At 47.9% G+C, this 16,826-nt stretch overlaps 1 protein-coding gene across 3 annotated transcripts in view; it reads left to right on the forward strand.

Moving 5' to 3' along the window:
• LOC122558814 (MICOS complex subunit mic25-a-like) overlaps positions 1-16,401 on the forward strand; it is a 541,522-nt gene extending 525,121 nt beyond the window's left edge. For 2 of the 3 annotated variants that reach the window (XM_087994069.1, XM_087994071.1), the window contains one exon: positions 16,055-16,401. In XM_087994069.1, coding sequence (XP_087850195.1) covers positions 16,055-16,078 — 24 coding nt within the window. In that variant the 3' untranslated portion in view covers positions 16,079-16,401. Of the gene's footprint in view, positions 1-13,083; positions 13,181-16,054 lie in introns of those variants that run through there. The other variant, XM_087994070.1, reaches the window with a different exon arrangement.
• The last annotated feature ends 425 nt before the right edge of the window (positions 16,402-16,826 follow it).

A 16,826-nucleotide genomic window follows, 5' to 3' on the forward strand; every position in this document is an offset into this window, starting at 1 on the left:
TCAGTGTGGTCACGCACTCCCAGTCTCAGCGTGATCTGGAACTCCCGGCCTCAGTGTGGTCGCGCACTCCCGGTCTCAGCGTGGACACGAACTCCCGGCCTCAGCGTAGTCTAGAACTCCCGGCCTCACCGTGGACACGGACTCCCAACCTCAGCGTGGTCTCGAACTCCCAGCCTCAGCATGGACACAAACTCCCAGCCACAGCATGGACTTGAACCCCCAGCCTCAGCATGGACTCGAACTCCAGGCCTCAGCGTGGACTCGAACTCCCAGCCTCAGCGTGATCTCCAACTCCCAGCCTCAGCATGGACTCGAACTCCCGGCCTCAGCGTGATCTCGAACTCCCAGCCTCAGCGTGGACTCGGATTCCCGGCCTCAGCAAGATCTGGAACTCCCAGCCTCAACGTGAACTCATTTCCCGGCCTCAGTGTAGTCTCGTACTCCCAGCATCAGCATGATCTGGAACTCCCGGCCTCAGTGTAGTCACGAACTCCCGGTCTCAGCGTGGACACGAACTCCCAGCCTCAGTGTGGTCACGAACTCCCGGTCTCAGCATGGACACGAACTCCTGGCCTCAGCGTGGTCTGGAACTCCCAGCCTCAGCGTGGACACGGACTCCCAACCTCAGGTGGTCTTGAACTCCCAGCCTCAGCATAGACTTGAATCCCCAGCCTCATCGTGGTCTCGAACTCCCGGCCTCAACGTGATCTCGAACTCCCGGCCTCAATGTGACCTCGAGCTCCCAGCCTCAATGTGACCTCGAACTCCCAGCCTCATCGTGGTCTCGAACTCCCGGCCTCAATGTGACCTCGAACTCCCAGCCTCAGCGTGATCTTGAACTCCCAGCCTCAGCGTGGACTTGAACTCCTGGCCTCAGCGTGGACACGGACTCCCAGCCTCAGCGTGATCTCGAACTCCCGGCCTCAGCGTGGACACGAACTCCCGGCCTTAGCGTGATCTCGAACTCCTGGCCTCAGCGTGGACACGAACTCCCAGCCTCAGCGTGATCTCGAACTCCCAGCCTCAGCATGGACTCGAACTCCTGGCCTTAACGTGGACTCGAACTCCCAGCCTCAGCGTGGTCTCGAACTCCCGGCCTCAGCGTGGTCTCGAACTCCCGGCCTCAGCGTGGTCTGGAACTCCCGGCCTCAACATGATCTCAAACTCCAAGCCTCAGCATGGACTTGAACTCCCAGCCTCAGCGTGGACTTAACCTCCCAGCCTCAGCATGGTCACGAACACCCGGCCTCAGTGTGAGCTCGAACTCCCAGCCTCAGGGTGGTCTGGAACTCCCGGCCTCAACATGATCTCAAACTCCCAGCCTCAGCATGGACTTGAACTCCCAGCCTCAGCGTGTACACAAACTCCCAGCCTCAGCGTGGACTTAAACTCCCAGCCTCAGCATGGTTCAAACTCCAGGCCTCAGCGTGGACACGAACTCCCGGCCTCAGTGTGGTCTTGAACTCCCGGCCTCAGCCTGATCTCAAAATCCCAGCCTCAGCATGATCTCGAACTCCCGGCCTTAGCATGGTCTCGAACTCCCAGCCTCAGCGTGGTCTCGAACTCCCAGCCTCAGCGTGGACTGGAACTCCCGGCCTCAGCATGATCTCAAACTCCCAGCCTCAGCATGGACTTGAACTCCCAGCCTCAGCGTGTACACAAACTCCCAGCCTCAGTGTGGTCTCGAACTCCCGGCCTCAGCCTGATCTCAAAATCCCAGCCTCAGCGTGATCTCGAACTCCCGGCCTTAGCATGGTCTCGAACTCCCAGCCTCAGTGTGGTCTGGAACTCCCGGCCTCAGCATGATCTCGAACTCCCAGCCTCAGCATGGACTTGAACTCCCAGCCTCAGCGTGGTCTGGAACTCCCAGCCTCAGCATGGTCTCGAACTCCCAGCCTCAGCGTGGTCTGGAACTCCCGGCCTCAACATGATCTCAAACTCCCAGCCTCATCATGGACTTGAACTCCCAGCCTCAGCGTGGACACGAATTCCCAGCCTCAGCGTGGACACGAACTCCCTGCCTCAGCGTGATCTCAAACTCCTGGCCTCAGCGTGGACACGGACTCCCAGCCTCAGCGTGGTCTCGAACTCCCAGCCTCAGCGTGATCTCCAACTCCCAGCCTCAGCATGGACTCGAACTCCCGGCCTCAGCGTGATCTCGAAACTCCCAGCCTCAGCATGGACTCGAACTCCAGGCCTCAGCGTGGACTCGGACTCCCAGCCTCAGCGTGGTCTTGAACTCCCAGCCTCAGCGTGATCTCCAACTCCCAGCCTCAGCATGGACTCGAACTCCCGGCCTCAGCGTGATCTCCAACTCCCAGCCTCAGCGTGGACTCGAATTCCCGGCCTCAGCAAGATCTAGAACTCCCAGCCTCAACGTGAACTCATTTCCCGGCCTCAGTGTAGTCTCGTACTCCCAGCGTCAGCATGATCTGGAACTCCCAGCCTCAGTGTGGTCACGAACTCCCGGTCTCAGTGTGGACACGAACTCCCGGCCTCAGCGTGGACACGAACTCCCAGCCTCAGTGTGGTCACGAACTCCTGGTCTCAGCGTGGACACGAACTCCTGGTCTCAGCGTGGTCTTGAACTCCTGGCCTCAGCGTGGACACGGACTCCCAACTTCAGCGTGGTCTTGAACTCCCAGCCTCAGCATAGACTTGAATCCCCAGCCTCATCGTGGTCTCGAACTCCCGGCCTCAACGTGATCTCGAACTCCCAGCCTCATCGTGGTCTCGAACTCCCGGCCTCAATGTGACCTCGAACTCCCAGCCTCAGCATGGACTTGAACACCCGGCCTCAGCGTGAACTCGAATTCTCGGCCTCAGCGTGGTCTAGAACTCCCAGCCTCAGCGTGGACACGAAATCCTGGCCTCAGTGTGGTCTCGAACTCCTGGCCTCAGCGTGGTCTCGAACTCCTAGCCTTAACGTGGATACAAACTCCTAGCCTCAGTGTGGACTTGAACTCCCAGCCTCAGCGTGGACACGAAATCCTGGCCTCAGTGTGGTCTCGAACTCCTGGCCTCAGCGTGGTCTCGAACTCCTAGCCTCAGCGTGTACACAAACTCCCAGCCTCAGCGTGGACTTAAACTCCCAGCCTCAGCATGGGCTCGAACTCCAGGCCTCAGCATGATCTCGAACTCCCAGCCTCAGTGTGGTCTGGAACTTCCGGCCTCAGCGTGGACTTGAACTCCCAGCCTCAGTGTGGTCTCGAACTCCCAGCCTCAGCATGGACTTGAACTCCCAGCCTCAGTGTGGTCTCGAACTCCCAGCCTCAACATGATCTCGAACCCCAGCCTCAGCATGGACTTGAACTCCCAGCCTCAGCGTGGACACAAATTCCCAGCCTCAGCGTGGACACGAACTCCTGGCCTCAGCCTGGACACGAACTCCTGGCCTCAGCCTGGACACGAACTCCCGGCCTCAGCGTGATCTCGAACTCCCAGCCTCAGCGTGATCCCGAACTCCCAGCCTCAGCGTGGACACGAACTCCCGGCTTCAGCGTGATCTCGAACTCCCGGCCTCAGCGTGGACACGGACTCCCAGCCTCAGCGTGATCTCGAACTCCCAGCCTCAGCATGATCTCGAACTCCTGGCCTCAGCGTGGACACGGACTCCCAGCCTCAGCGTGATCTCGAACTCCCAGCCTCAGCATGATCTCGAACTCCCGGCCTCAGCGTGGACACGAAGTCCCGGCCTCAGCGTGGACACGAACTCCCGGCCTCAGTGTGATCTCGAACTCCTGGCCTCAGCGTGGACACAGACTCCCAGCCTCAGCGTGATCTCGAACTCCCGGCCTCAGCGTGATTTCAAACTCCCGGCCTCAGCGTGATCTCGAATTTCCTAGCCTCAGCGTGGACACGAACTCCCGGCCTCAGCGTGGACACGAACTCCCAGCCTCAGCGTGATCTCGAACTCCTGGCCTCAGCGTGGACACGGACTCCCAGCCTCAGCGTGATCTCGAACTCCCGGCCTCAGCGTGATTTCAAACTCCCGGCCTCAGCGTGATCTCGAATTTCCTAGCCTCAGCGTAGACACGAACTCCCGGCCTCAGCGTGGACACAAACTCCCGGCCTCAGCGTGATCTCGAACTCCTGGCCTCAGCGTGGACACGGACTCCCAGCCTCAGCGTGATCTCGAACTCCCGGCCTCAGCATGATTTCAAACTCCCAGCCTCAGTGTGGACACGAACTCCCGGCCTCAGTGTGGTCTCGAACTCCCAGCCTCAGCATGGACTTGAACTCCCAGCCTCAGTGTGGTCTCGAACTCCCAGCCTCAACATGATCTCGAACTCCCAGCCTCAGCATGGACTTGAACTCCCAGCCTCAGTATGGTCTGGAGCTCCCGGCCTCAGCGTGATCTCGAACTCTCGGCCTCAGCGTGGTCTGGAAATCCCAGCCTCAGTGTGATCTCAACTTCCCGGCCTCAGTGTGATCTCAACCTCCCGGCCTCAGCGTGATCTCAAACTCCCGGCTTCAGCGTCATCTCGAACTCCCGGCGTCAGCGTGGTCTCGAACTCCCCACCTCAGCGTGATCTCAAACCCCCGGCCTCAGTGTGGACACGACCTCCCAGCTTCAGTATGATCTCAAACTCCCAGCCTCAGCGTGGTTTGGAACTCCCGGCCTCAGCGTGGTCTCGAACCCCGGCCTCAGCGTGGTCTCGAGCTCCCAGCCTCAGCGTGATCTGGAACACCCGGCCTCAGTCGTGGTTTGGAACTCCCAGCCTCAGTGTGGTCTGGAACTCCCGGCCTCAACGTGGTCTGGAACTCCCGGCCTCAGCGTGGTCTGGAACTCCCAGCCTCAGCATGGTTTGGAACTTCCAGCCTCAGCGTGATCTCAAACTCCCGGCCTCAGCGTCATCTCGAACTCCCGGCGTCAGCATGGTCTCGAACTCCCGGTCTCAGCGTGGTCTGGAACTCCCGGCCTCAGCGTGGTCTGGAACTCCCGGCCTCAGCATGGTCTGGAACTCCCGGCCTCAGCGTGGTCTCAAACTCCCAGCCTCAGCGTGGTCTGGAACTCCTGGCCTCAGCGTGGTCTGGAACTCCTGGCCTCAGCATGGACACGAACTCCCGGCCTTAACGTGGTCTCAAACTCCCGGCCTCAGCGTGGTCTGGAACTCCCGGCCTCAGCGTGGTCTGGAACTCCTGGCCTCAGCGTGGTCTCGAACTCCCGGCCTCAGCATGGGTTTGAACTCCAGGCCTCAGCATGGACCCTGTCTCAAAGCCTCAGCATGGACTTGAACTCCAGGCCTCAGTGTGGTCTCGAACTCCCGGCCTCAGCTTGATCTCAAACTCCTGGCCTCAGCGTGGACACGGACTCCCAGCCTCAGCGTGGACAAGAGCTCCAAACCTCAGCGTGGACCCTGTCTCAAAGCCTCAGCATGGACTCGAACCCCAGACCTCAGTGTGGACTCGACTGTCAGCCTCAAGTTCAAGCCTGCCATAGTCTGAGTTGGAAGAACTGTTATTCTGAACTTCTGTTCCTTTATTTTTCTAACTTATTGATGGACTGTTTATTTATTTATTTTTGCCTTAAGAATTTGTACTTAATTGTTTGCCTTATGAGTTTGTACTTAAGAATCCGTTCCTTGGTAGTTTGGTACCTAGCTTGGCGCTAAGTGGTGACTTGTAAAGTTCTCACTCACTCATGTGAGTACATGTGACCATAAAGCTAATTCTAAGATTATGTCACCAACAAACTGACCACCTCCCTGACATAATTCACACCAATAAGGCTGGCTCCATTATAAACTGCCCTGTAATCCATCCAACCAGGGGAATCTAGGGTTTGCTTTTTTTAATTAAAAAAAAGAATTGCAACACTTTTCTGCTGTTGTTGCTTTTTTATCAAGGGGGATTTAGAGAATTGTGTGGTGCTGTATTCTGCTGTGCATCCTGTATAACGCACCAGTAAATTAATTATAGGTACCCTTAAGCAGAAGACCACCAAGAATTGAGGAACTGTAATGGGTTGGAGTAGCTGGTGAGCGATCCTCTAATTATAAGCTGTGAAGGAGATGGGTTTACAACAGTGAGACACTGTCATTGCTAGTTCATTTACTCCATTCACTGCCTATGGATACTCAAGGGGGCAATTGCAAGCAATCTTCTTGCCTTTGTGTTGCATTACATCCGCGCACACACGCAGTTACAAGGAGTATTTACAGAATACTAATTAAGGAAAGTGCTGTGTTCCAATCTGATTCCTATTCACATCACAGGACAGATTTATGCGTTCAGAAACCACACTGGAACACTGCTTTGAGCATTATGGAGGTTTTCTTGTCGGTGAGCTAGCAAGCTTATACTTTGTGAGGCTTTTTTTCCTTTTCTCTCAGGCTGTGCTCTCTCTCCTTCAGAACAGAGGAGAATAAAAGATGAGCTGATCGTGTGTTTTAATTTAGTACAAGGTTGCTACATCTTCTGTCGAGAAGATGCTTTCACTTTCAAGGAAATCCCAAACTAGAAAACCATAATTATAAGATAACCACAAATAAATATAAAAGAGACATCTTTATCCAGCGTGTAGTGAGAATGGTGTATTTGAGGGGAAGCTGAACAATCGTCTGAGGGGGGTGGGGAAGGATTAGAGGGCATATTGCTGTGATTAGACAAAGTATGAGTAGGGGTAAGTGGGTGAGTCCATATGAAGCACGGCATGTTTGGACTGACTGACCTGTTTCTGTGCTATAAATTTGATTAAAAGAAAACGTAGCAACGATTACCATCCAACACCCTTTGTGTAACTCAGTGAGGATTTATCTCCTCCTAGCGAGGGCCGAAGGGCCTATACTGCGCTGTAATGTCCTGTGCTCTATGGCATCCTCTGGTCTCTAAGTGATACAGACATCTTTTGAAGTCTCTTCCCACCACGTTGATATTTTTGTACCTCATCTGTTGAACTCCACTGAACAAAGGAATTAACACAGGAGTGATAGAGTTGCGTTCAGATTATGCAACACTGCAAACTTAATCAGCACTCTCCTTACTTGACGATAGACAATGCATGCAAAGTTGAGATCATTGGCTCAGTTGTTAATGCACTGCACATGTACTCTCCAGACCACGGTGTCCTACTTGCCTACAGACAGCAGCTACGATTGACCAAAGCCCTTTTGGGATAAGGATAACGTACATATCAGCCTAGCTTCATGCTCTTCATTAGTATGTGCAATGGACAACACAGAAACGGGCTCTTTGGCCCAAATGGTCTTTGCAGACTTCATAAGCCTCCTCCTGCATTTCTTTAACCCACTCTATCAGCATGACTTATTCCTATCTCCAAATTTTTGTCTCACACACGCTTATACAGTTGTGAATATGGGGTGGGGGTGCGTGGGAAGTGATGAAACAATCAGGTATGGGGTGATAGCTCTTGAATAACTCACCAAGATTCTCTGGAGTTATGACACAGTCAGCATCACCGAGAGGGGGGGGCAAGGTGAGGACCCTATGATGGGCAGTTAGTATCATCCAGAAGAGGGGATGAGATGGGCAGTCAATGTGGCATGGTGGCTTAGTGGTTAGCACTGCTGCCTCATAGCGCCAGAGTCTCAGGTTTGATACCACCCTCTGTGTGGGTTACTCTTTGGAGGGTCGGTGTGGACTGGTTGAGCCAAAGGGGCCTGTTTCCTTACTGTAGGGAATCTTAAAAAAATGTCAGCGTCACTCAGAGGAGGGGGTGGGGTGAGGACTCTGTGATGGGCAGTCAGCATCACCCAGAGGAGGGAGTTGGGTGAGGACTCTGTGACAGGCAGTCAGCATCACCCAGAGGAGGGGGGGGGGGGGTGAGGGCTCTGAGACAGGCAGTCAGAAACAGAGCAAGATTTGGAGCTGATGGAGTTAGTTCTTCTGCTACTACAGAGAATCTCCAGTAAGGGTTTAATATCTTTTCCATCCTTGAGTTTTAATGTGGTATATAAATTGGTGGTAAAATTAACATAATATATGAAAGACAATCATAAGTGAATTATAGCTTAAAAATGTGTTGCTGGAAAAGCGCAGCAGGTCAGGCAGCATCCAAGGAGAAGGAGAATCGACGTTTCGGGCATAGTGAATTATACAATAGGAGAGGCACGAAATTGGGGAGGCTGAAAACAGGGCAAGAGGATAGCAGAGATTTTCAGATTTGAGATACATAAATAAATCAGTAGTGTGACTGATGTCACCGGGAAACTGCCTAAAGGAGAGCAGGAATTGGAAAGCTGCACAACAAGGGTGAGTATTGAAAATATTCAAGAACAATATCGTAGGGAAAAGGTAAGCTCATTCACTGGGAATGGCAGCCAAGACAGGCCAGGTGACAGGCTTGGTCAGTAAGAGTAGGTGAGTATTTCGACTGTCCAGGAACAAACTAAGGTCAAAATTAGTCTTTAATTTAGCTTTATTCCTTCTGCTTTAAACATTTTTAGGCTAAGGCCCCTGGTATACATTTAATATTCTTTAAATTTGAGGAAATAAATGGAAAGAGAGTAATTTAGGGGTAAGTTATACCAAAGAAGCTCAGCCCAGTGGAATGCCTTTCCTGTGCGATGTGGTAGGACATGGGGTACTTCCAGTATCTAGGGTGACCACATATGCAAGAAATTTATCCAGCTGCACAAACTAGAAATCCATGTCCTGGATCTGGAGGATCGGGTGGATTCACTGTGGAGTATCACGAGGCTGAGATCTTCACAGATAGCGTACATAGTGAGGTGGTGACACCGCCAATAGTGCAGCAGTCCCCTGGGCCCATCTGTTTCTCTGAGAGATTTTCTGGTGGGGAATGGAATGTAATGACAGCCAAATCCCTAGCACCAGGAGATGCTCAGCTGCACAGGAGCAAAAAGAATGTCAGAGCAATAGTGATACAGGATTGTATGATGGAAGATTCTGTGTACATAGATGTGGCACCAGGATGGTGTGTTGTCTCCTGACACCAGGGTCAACTGTGTCACTGAGCAACTGCAGGACATTCTAAAGAGGGAGGGAGAAAAGGAGGAGCTCGTCGTTTATGTTGTCACCGACAACATACGTAAGGTGAGTAAGATAGTAAGTTAGGTATAAGTTAGAAAGCAGGACCTGAAAAGGCAGTAATACTCCCAGTGCCACATGCTGGTGGGACCCAACAATAGGAAAATAGACTGAATGAATGCATGGCTGGAGGGATTGTATGAGAAGGAGGCATTTAGATTCTTGGGGTTTTGGGACTTATTGAGGGGAAGATGGGACCTGTCCGTTGCAGCCCAGTAGAACTGAAACCAATATCCTCACAGGGGCATTCGCTAGTCAGACCACACTTAGAGTATTGTGAGCAATTTTGGGACCTCAGGAAGAATGTATTGGCTCTGGAGCGGGTCCAGAGGAGGTTCACAAGAATGGTCCCAGGAATGAAAGGCTTAACATATGAGGAATATTTGAGGACTCTGGGTCTATACTCGATGGAGTTTCGAAGGATGAGGGGGCATCTGATTGAAACTTACAGTGTACTGAATGGCCTGGGTAGAGTGGACGTTGGAAAGATGTTTCCACTGGCAGGAGAGACAAGGACCTGAGGGCACAGTCCCAGAGTAACGGGAAGACCCTTCAGAACAGAGAATAGGAGAAACTTCAGCCAGAAAGTGATAAATTACTGGAATTCACTGCCACAGAAGGCTGTGGAGGCCAGGTCATTAAGTATATTTAAAACAGAGATAGGGAAGTTCTTGATTGCCAAAGGGATATAAAGTTACGGAGAGTTAGTTCCATTTGGTTGAAAAATCTATCAGCCATGATTGAATGGCAGAGCAGACTTGGCAGAGCAGCCAAGGGCTGAATGGCCTAATTTCTGCTCCTATGTCTTATAGTCTTATGGTACTATGAGAGAGGATTTAAACTAGAGGGGTGAGGGATGGAAATATGAGCAAGCAGATTAGACTGAGGACAACAAAGATGGAAATGTAAGATAGGAAATGAAAGCAGAAGGCAGAGGAAACAAGGGCTGGCAACAAATAGGGATGAAACACAAAATATTTTGCAAAAATGTCAGAAAAACAAATCTGAAGGTAATATATGGAACATTAAGTTAGTTGAATTAAAGTGTAAAAAAGATATAGTATGATTGTAGTTACAGAAATATGGCTGCAGAGTGATCAAGGCTGGGAACTGAACATCCAATGGTATTTAATCTTTAGGAAGGACAGGCAAAACTGAAAAGGAGAGTGAGGTAGCACTGCTAATGAAACGTGTGTACGAGTGAGAACAGATTTGGTGTAGGAAATCTAGATGTAGAATCAATCTGATTAAGAAATAACACTGGATAGTAAACGTTAGTGAGAGTTGTCTATATGCCTCCAAACAATAGGTTTGGGGGGTAGGTAGAAAATTGGAGATGTGTGCGACAAGGCTACAACAATAATGACATGATTTTAAGACCATGTTAATGATAATACTGTGGCACATGAATTCCTGGACTCTAAACAAGATGGTATTTTAGACCAGGACATGGAGTAACCGACTTGGGGCAAGCTATCTTGGATTTTATTTTGCAATGATAAGGGGTTAATTAATAATTGTAAGAGAAAAATGACCATAACCTGATAGAATTCATCACTGGGACGGAATGTATAGTAGTCCAATCCAAAAACGAGGATCCTAAATCTAAACAGAAGAAATTCTGAAGGCTTGAGGGGTGAGTTGGTTGTGATAGACTGGGTAACTTCATTAGAGGGCGTGACAGTGGGTGGGCAATGATTGATCTTTAAGGAACAAATGCATGCATTGTAACAGTTCGACATTCCCTTTGGGTGATAGAATACAACATGAAAAGGATCGAGTCACTTAAAGTTTCAAGTCAAAAAGTAGTAAGCCAGAAAACTGTGAGCGGTTTATAACTCAGCAAAGGAGAACTAGTCATACATCACAGAAACAGACCCTTCGGTCTAACTCATCCGTGTCAACTAGACATCTCAATCTGACTTAGTCCCATTTGCCAGCATTTGGCCCTTATCCCTCTATATCTTTCCTATTCATTTACCCATTCTGATGTTGTAATTGTGCCCTCTTCCACCACTTCCTCTGGCAGCTCTTTCCATACCTGCATGAAAAATTATCTCAGGTAATTTTTTCCCACTTCTTTGCCACCCTATTGGCAATACCACTTTCAAGAAACCATGCACCTGCACCCCTAGGTCTCTTTGTTCAGCAACACTCTGCAGGGCCTACCATTAACTGTGTAAATCCTGCCCTGGTTTGCCTTACCAAAATACAACATCTTACAATTATATAAAACAAAATCCATCTGCCACCCCTCAGTCCATTGGCTCATCTGATCAAGGTGCCATTGCACGCTGAGATAACTTTCTTTGTTGTCCACAACACTAACTATTTTGGTACTGTCTGCAAACCTATTAACCATACCTCCTATATTCACACCTGAATCATTTATATAAATGACAAAAAGCAGCAAACCCAACACTGATCATTGTCATTACACCAGTGAACACTACCTTTAGTCTGAAAACAACCCTCCACCACAACCTCTGTCTCCTACCTTCACCAATTTTGTATCCATTGGCTAGCTACCCATGGATGCGATGTGATCTAAACATATTTACTAGTCTACCATAGAACCTTGGCAAACGCTTTGCTGAAATCCATATAGATAAGATCTACGGCTTTGCCTTCATCGGTTTTCTCTGTCACCTCTTCAAAAAACCCAATCAATGAGATACAATTTCCCAAAAACAAAGCCATCCTGACTATCCCTAACCAGTCCTTGCCTTTTCAAGTGCATGTATATCTTTTACCCACCACTGACGTAATGCTTACCAGTTCCCTTTGTTTTCCTTACAGCCTTTAGAGTCACAGAGTCATAGAGATGCACAGCATGGAAGCAGACCCTTCGGTCCAACCCGTCCATGCCAACCAGGTATCCCAACCCAATCTAGTCCCCTCTGCCAGCACCCGACCCATATCTCTCCAAACCCTTCCCATTCATATGCCCACCCATGCCTCTTAAATGTTGCAATTGTACCAGCCTTCGCCACATCCTCTGGCAGCTCATTCCATACATGTACCACCCTCTGTGTGAAAAAGTTGCCCCCTAGGTCTCTTTCATATCTTTCCCCTCTCACCCTAAACCTATGCCCTTTAGTTCTGGACTCCCCGACCCCAGGGAAAATACTTTATCTATTTATCCTATCCATGCCCCTCATAATTTTGTAAACCTCTATAAGGTCACCCCTCAGCCTCTGACGCTCCAGGGAAAACAGCTCCAGCCTGTTCAGCCTCTCCCTATAGCTCAGATCCTCCAACCCTGGCAACATCCTTGTAAATGTTTTCTGAGCCCTTTCAAGTTTCACAACATCTTTCCGATAGGAAGGAGACCAGAATTGCAGGCAATATTCCAAAAATGGCCTAATCAATGTCGTGTACAGCTGCAACATGACCTCCGAACTCCTGTACTCAATACTCTGACCAATAAAGGAAAGCATACCAAACGCCTTCTTCACTATCCTATCCGCCTGTGGCTCCACTTTCAAGGAGCTATGAACCTGCACTCCAAGGTCTCTTTGTTCAGCAACACTCCCTAGGACCTTACCATTAAGTGTATAAGTCCTGCTAAGATTTGCTTTCCGAAAATGCAGCACCTCGCATTTATCTGAATTAAACTCCATCTGCTACTTCTCAGCTCATTGGCCCATCTGGTCCAAATCCTGTTGTAATCTGAGGTAACCCTATTCGCTGTCCACTCCACTACACCTCCAATTTTTTAAATTTCTTAAATAATGGCAGCACATTAGCTAACCTCCAGTCTTCTGGCACCTCACCCAAGGCTATCAGTGATACCAATATCTCAGCGAAGGGCCCAGCAATCTCTTCTCTAGCCTCCCACAAAGTAAATAAATTGAATATGGGATGAAAAATAGAGTATGAGAATAAACTTGCAAGAAACATAAAATGAGATAAGTTTTATGTAAGTATGTAAGCGTCTGTAAGTATGTAAAATTAAAAGGGTTTCTGAAGACAAATGTAGGCCCCTACAATCTGAACAGGGAGAATTGATAATGGAGAACAAGAAAATGGCAGATCAATTAAGGAACTACTTTTGTTTTATCTTCACAGAGGATGACACACTGAACTTCCCAGAAGTGCCAGAGAAGCAATTGTCCTTTGGGAAGGAGATACTGAAGGAAAGCAGTTTTTATTTTAAATGATGCTGGAGAAATTAATGGGATTAAAAGTTAATATATCACCAGGCCCTGATGATCTAATTCCCAGGGTATTAAAAGGAGGTAGCCACGGAAATAGTGGGTGTGTTAGTTGTCATCTTCCAAAATTTAGTTGATTCTGGCATATGTTCTGCAGATTGGAAGTGAAAAGTATAACTCAATAATTTTAAAAAGGAGGGAAATAATTTGGAATTACAGACCATTAGTCTAAAATCAAAAGCAGGGAAAATTATGCAGTTCATTTTAAAAGATGTGACAATAGGATACTTAAGAAATATCAGTGGTATTACACAGAGTCAACTGGATTTATGAAAGAGAGAGAGTGTTTGACAAACTTACTGGAGATGCAATTTTGTGATTTTTGGAGGATGTAACTGGAGATTTTTGAAGATGTAACTAGTTAAATCATTGGATGTGGTGCACTTGTTTCTTCAGAAAGTTTTTGATAAAGTTCCATATATGAGGTTATTCTGCAAAATCGAACCGTATGGTAGTAATATACTGGCATGGACTGAGAATTGGTGAGACAGGACACTGACAGGATGAATGAATGGGCCTGTTTTTGGAGTGGAAGCAGTGACAAGGGGGGATCTGCAGGGGTCAGTGCTTTGGCCCCAGCTAGTCATTGTATGAGGGAATCGAGCGTAATATTTCCACATTTGTTGATGAAAGAAAATTTGTAAAAGTTTGGCTGTGACCCCTGAAGGGAATTTAAAGAGACTTCAGGGCTGTTTAGACATGTTTAGTGAGTGGGTGAATAATTCAGTTTCATATGATGTAATCCATTTTGGCAGGAAAATAAAAGGCGGATTATTATTTAAATGGTGATAGGTAGGAAATGTTGATGATCAAAAGGACCTTGACTTCTTTGTACACCAGTCATTGAAAGCAAGCATGCAGGTCCAGCAATTAGCTGGAAGATAAATGTTGACCTTCACTGCAAGGGGGTTTGAATGCAAGAGCAAGGGCCTTGGTCCTGATGAAGGACTTATGCCCAAAATGTTGACTCTCCTGCTCCTTGGATGCTGCCTGACCTGCTATGCTTTTGTGCAGTTTTGGTCTCCTTACTTAAGATAAGACATGTTTTCCAAAGAGGGAGCGCAACAAAGGTTCACCAGACTGATTCTTGGGATGGCTGGCTTGTTATTTGAGAAGAGATTGGGTCAACTATGTATTCGTTAGAGTTTAGAAGAATGAGAGGGGATCTCCTTGAAATGTATAATACTCTGACAGGGCTGCATAGACTGAATGCAAGGATGATATTTCCGTTAGACGGGAGGGTTCAGAATAAGGGAACTTAGTCTCAGGCTACGTAGAAGGTCATTTTGGATTGAGATGAGAAGTGTCTATGAAATTTTCTATCACAGAAAGCTAAAAGATGTAAAATCACTGAAGATGTTTAGGAAAGAAATGGCTAGATTTCTGGAAGCTAGGGATGTGGGGGCTGAGTAGGAGTATGGTGTTGAGATAGACAATTAGCCATGATCGTGTTGAATGATGGACCAAGCTCTGTGGGCTGAATGGTCTACTCTATTAATTTCCATATTTCTATCTAATTAAAGCACTTATTGCAACGTTGTTTATACTCTTCGAAAGTGAAACAAAGCCACCAAACCACTTGCCTGCTACTGTGAGAAATATGTTTGATCATAAGAGGAAGTGAGCTTTTGTAGTCGTAGACAATTGTTCAGAAGCAGAGCATTTTTATTCAAATGTTTAAATTCCCTGCATTCTCTGTTAGATACAACCAACGGAGCATCTGTGGAATGCTTTTTCTCACATAATGACTTGTTAAAGAGACAGTTTGAAAGTCATAAAGAGAAGTTTAGCAAATATTCAGAACTCTTCAAAATCTATTTTCTTCACAAGTGCAGTATTGTTTCTGCAAGCTTCCTGCAATACAGTACTGGCTTCTGTGTAATTAACTAAATTGTGAATAAAATTGTGTGTTAGTTTAATTTGAACATTTGAATCTGACAATATGGTGCCTTACTGCATATTTCTAGTGAATAAGAGAGTATGGTGGGTTACCCAATTGATCTGCAATACTAACAGGTGGCATAGATATCACTTGCTGCCCCTCAGCATGAAGGACCCGAGTTCAATTCCACACTCAGGTGACTGTGTGGAGCTTGCACTGTCCCAGTGTTTGTGTGGGTTCCTCCAAGTGCTTTGGTTTTCTCTCAGAGTCCAAAGATGTGCAAATTAGGTGGATTGGCCATGCCAAATTGCCCATAGTGTCCAGGGATGTGTAGGCTAGGTGGATTAGCCATGGATAATTCAGGGGTAGGATAGAGGGAGTGGTTCTGGGTTGGATGCTATTTGGAGGGTTGGTGTGGACTCAATGGGCTGAATGGCCTGCTTCCACACCATAGGGATTGTATGATAAAAACCTGTAATAACAAGTCATTGTTGGTCTCATGATAAACTGCTGAAAATGTGTTGTTGGAAAAGCGCAGCAGGTCAGGCAGCATCCAAGGAGCAGGAGAATCGATGTTTCGGGCCCAAAACGTCGATTCTCCTGCTCCTTGGATGCTGCCTGACCTGCTGCGCTTTTCCAGCAACACATTTTCAGCTCTGATCTCCAGCATCTGCAGTCCTCACTTTCTCCTCATGATAAACTGTCCAATTTATGGCAGTATTGAAAGATGGAGATTCCATTTCATGCAAAACAGGTGTGCTGGTGGGAACTGCTTTTTCTGCTGTGAATGCAAATTTAGAATGTCAGGAGTGTTCCTGAAATATGAATTCATCTAATGTGCTTTCAGCAACATGAGCATTATTATGTGGACAGATGAACTGTGAGAATATTACATTGGTAATTCAAACAAAACAAAATGCATGTCACCTTCCTTTCTTTTCAGATGCTGTTGGTGAATCATGGCTAAAGCGCAAGAAGGCTCTGTTCAGTGCCTGTTCCCGTAGAAACAATGTTCTGCTCTTCACAAACATGAAAGGGTTTGTCTATGATTGTGTTTAACAGTAAATATGCATTTGAACTGACTTCATCAACCCCTTGATATTAGCTCATTGCAAACGTAACTCAGTGTTCTTTTGAAACTCTGCATAAATCAACCCAAATTATTCCCTTTCTGCTGTATGTACATATGGAGCATTCCATCATGTCGTACCTTCACCTGAAATCTCATGTTATAATAATTAAATGGTTCTGTGTTTATTGTGTTCAGTTGAATAAAGTTTTTGTTTTGGAAATACACTCGTTGCTTTCCTTTGTCCAGAACCTGTCAATTTCAGCAAGTATCTCTAATGGGTGCTAATGAACTGCTGGTGATTTCCCCTGTCTACAGTTATGTATTGACGGCACTGAAATGATCAATGCATGGCATTTAGCAGTCCCACCTTGGTGGGGCAGGAATTCCCAGGCTCAGAATCTCAATCTGTGTTGAGCAAAGTCAGAAGCCACACGACACCAGGTTATAGTCCAACAGGTTTATTTGGAATCACAAGCTTTCAGAGCACTGCTCCTTCATCATGTGAAGTTGAGGGAAGCACACAGACTTAGACCCAGAATTTATAGGCAGATCAATTCTAGGTAATTAAGAGTGTTGACAGATAAGTACAAATGGTGTGACTGGAGTGTTGACAGGCTGAATTACAAGTCTCTGCAGGTGATCA

The sequence above is a fragment of the Chiloscyllium plagiosum genome, unplaced genomic scaffold (genome assembly GCF_037043375.1).
Source record: "Chiloscyllium plagiosum isolate Xiang-an unplaced genomic scaffold, Cpla_swu_hap1 HiC_scaffold_14, whole genome shotgun sequence".
NCBI lineage: Eukaryota > Metazoa > Chordata > Chondrichthyes > Orectolobiformes > Hemiscylliidae > Chiloscyllium > Chiloscyllium plagiosum.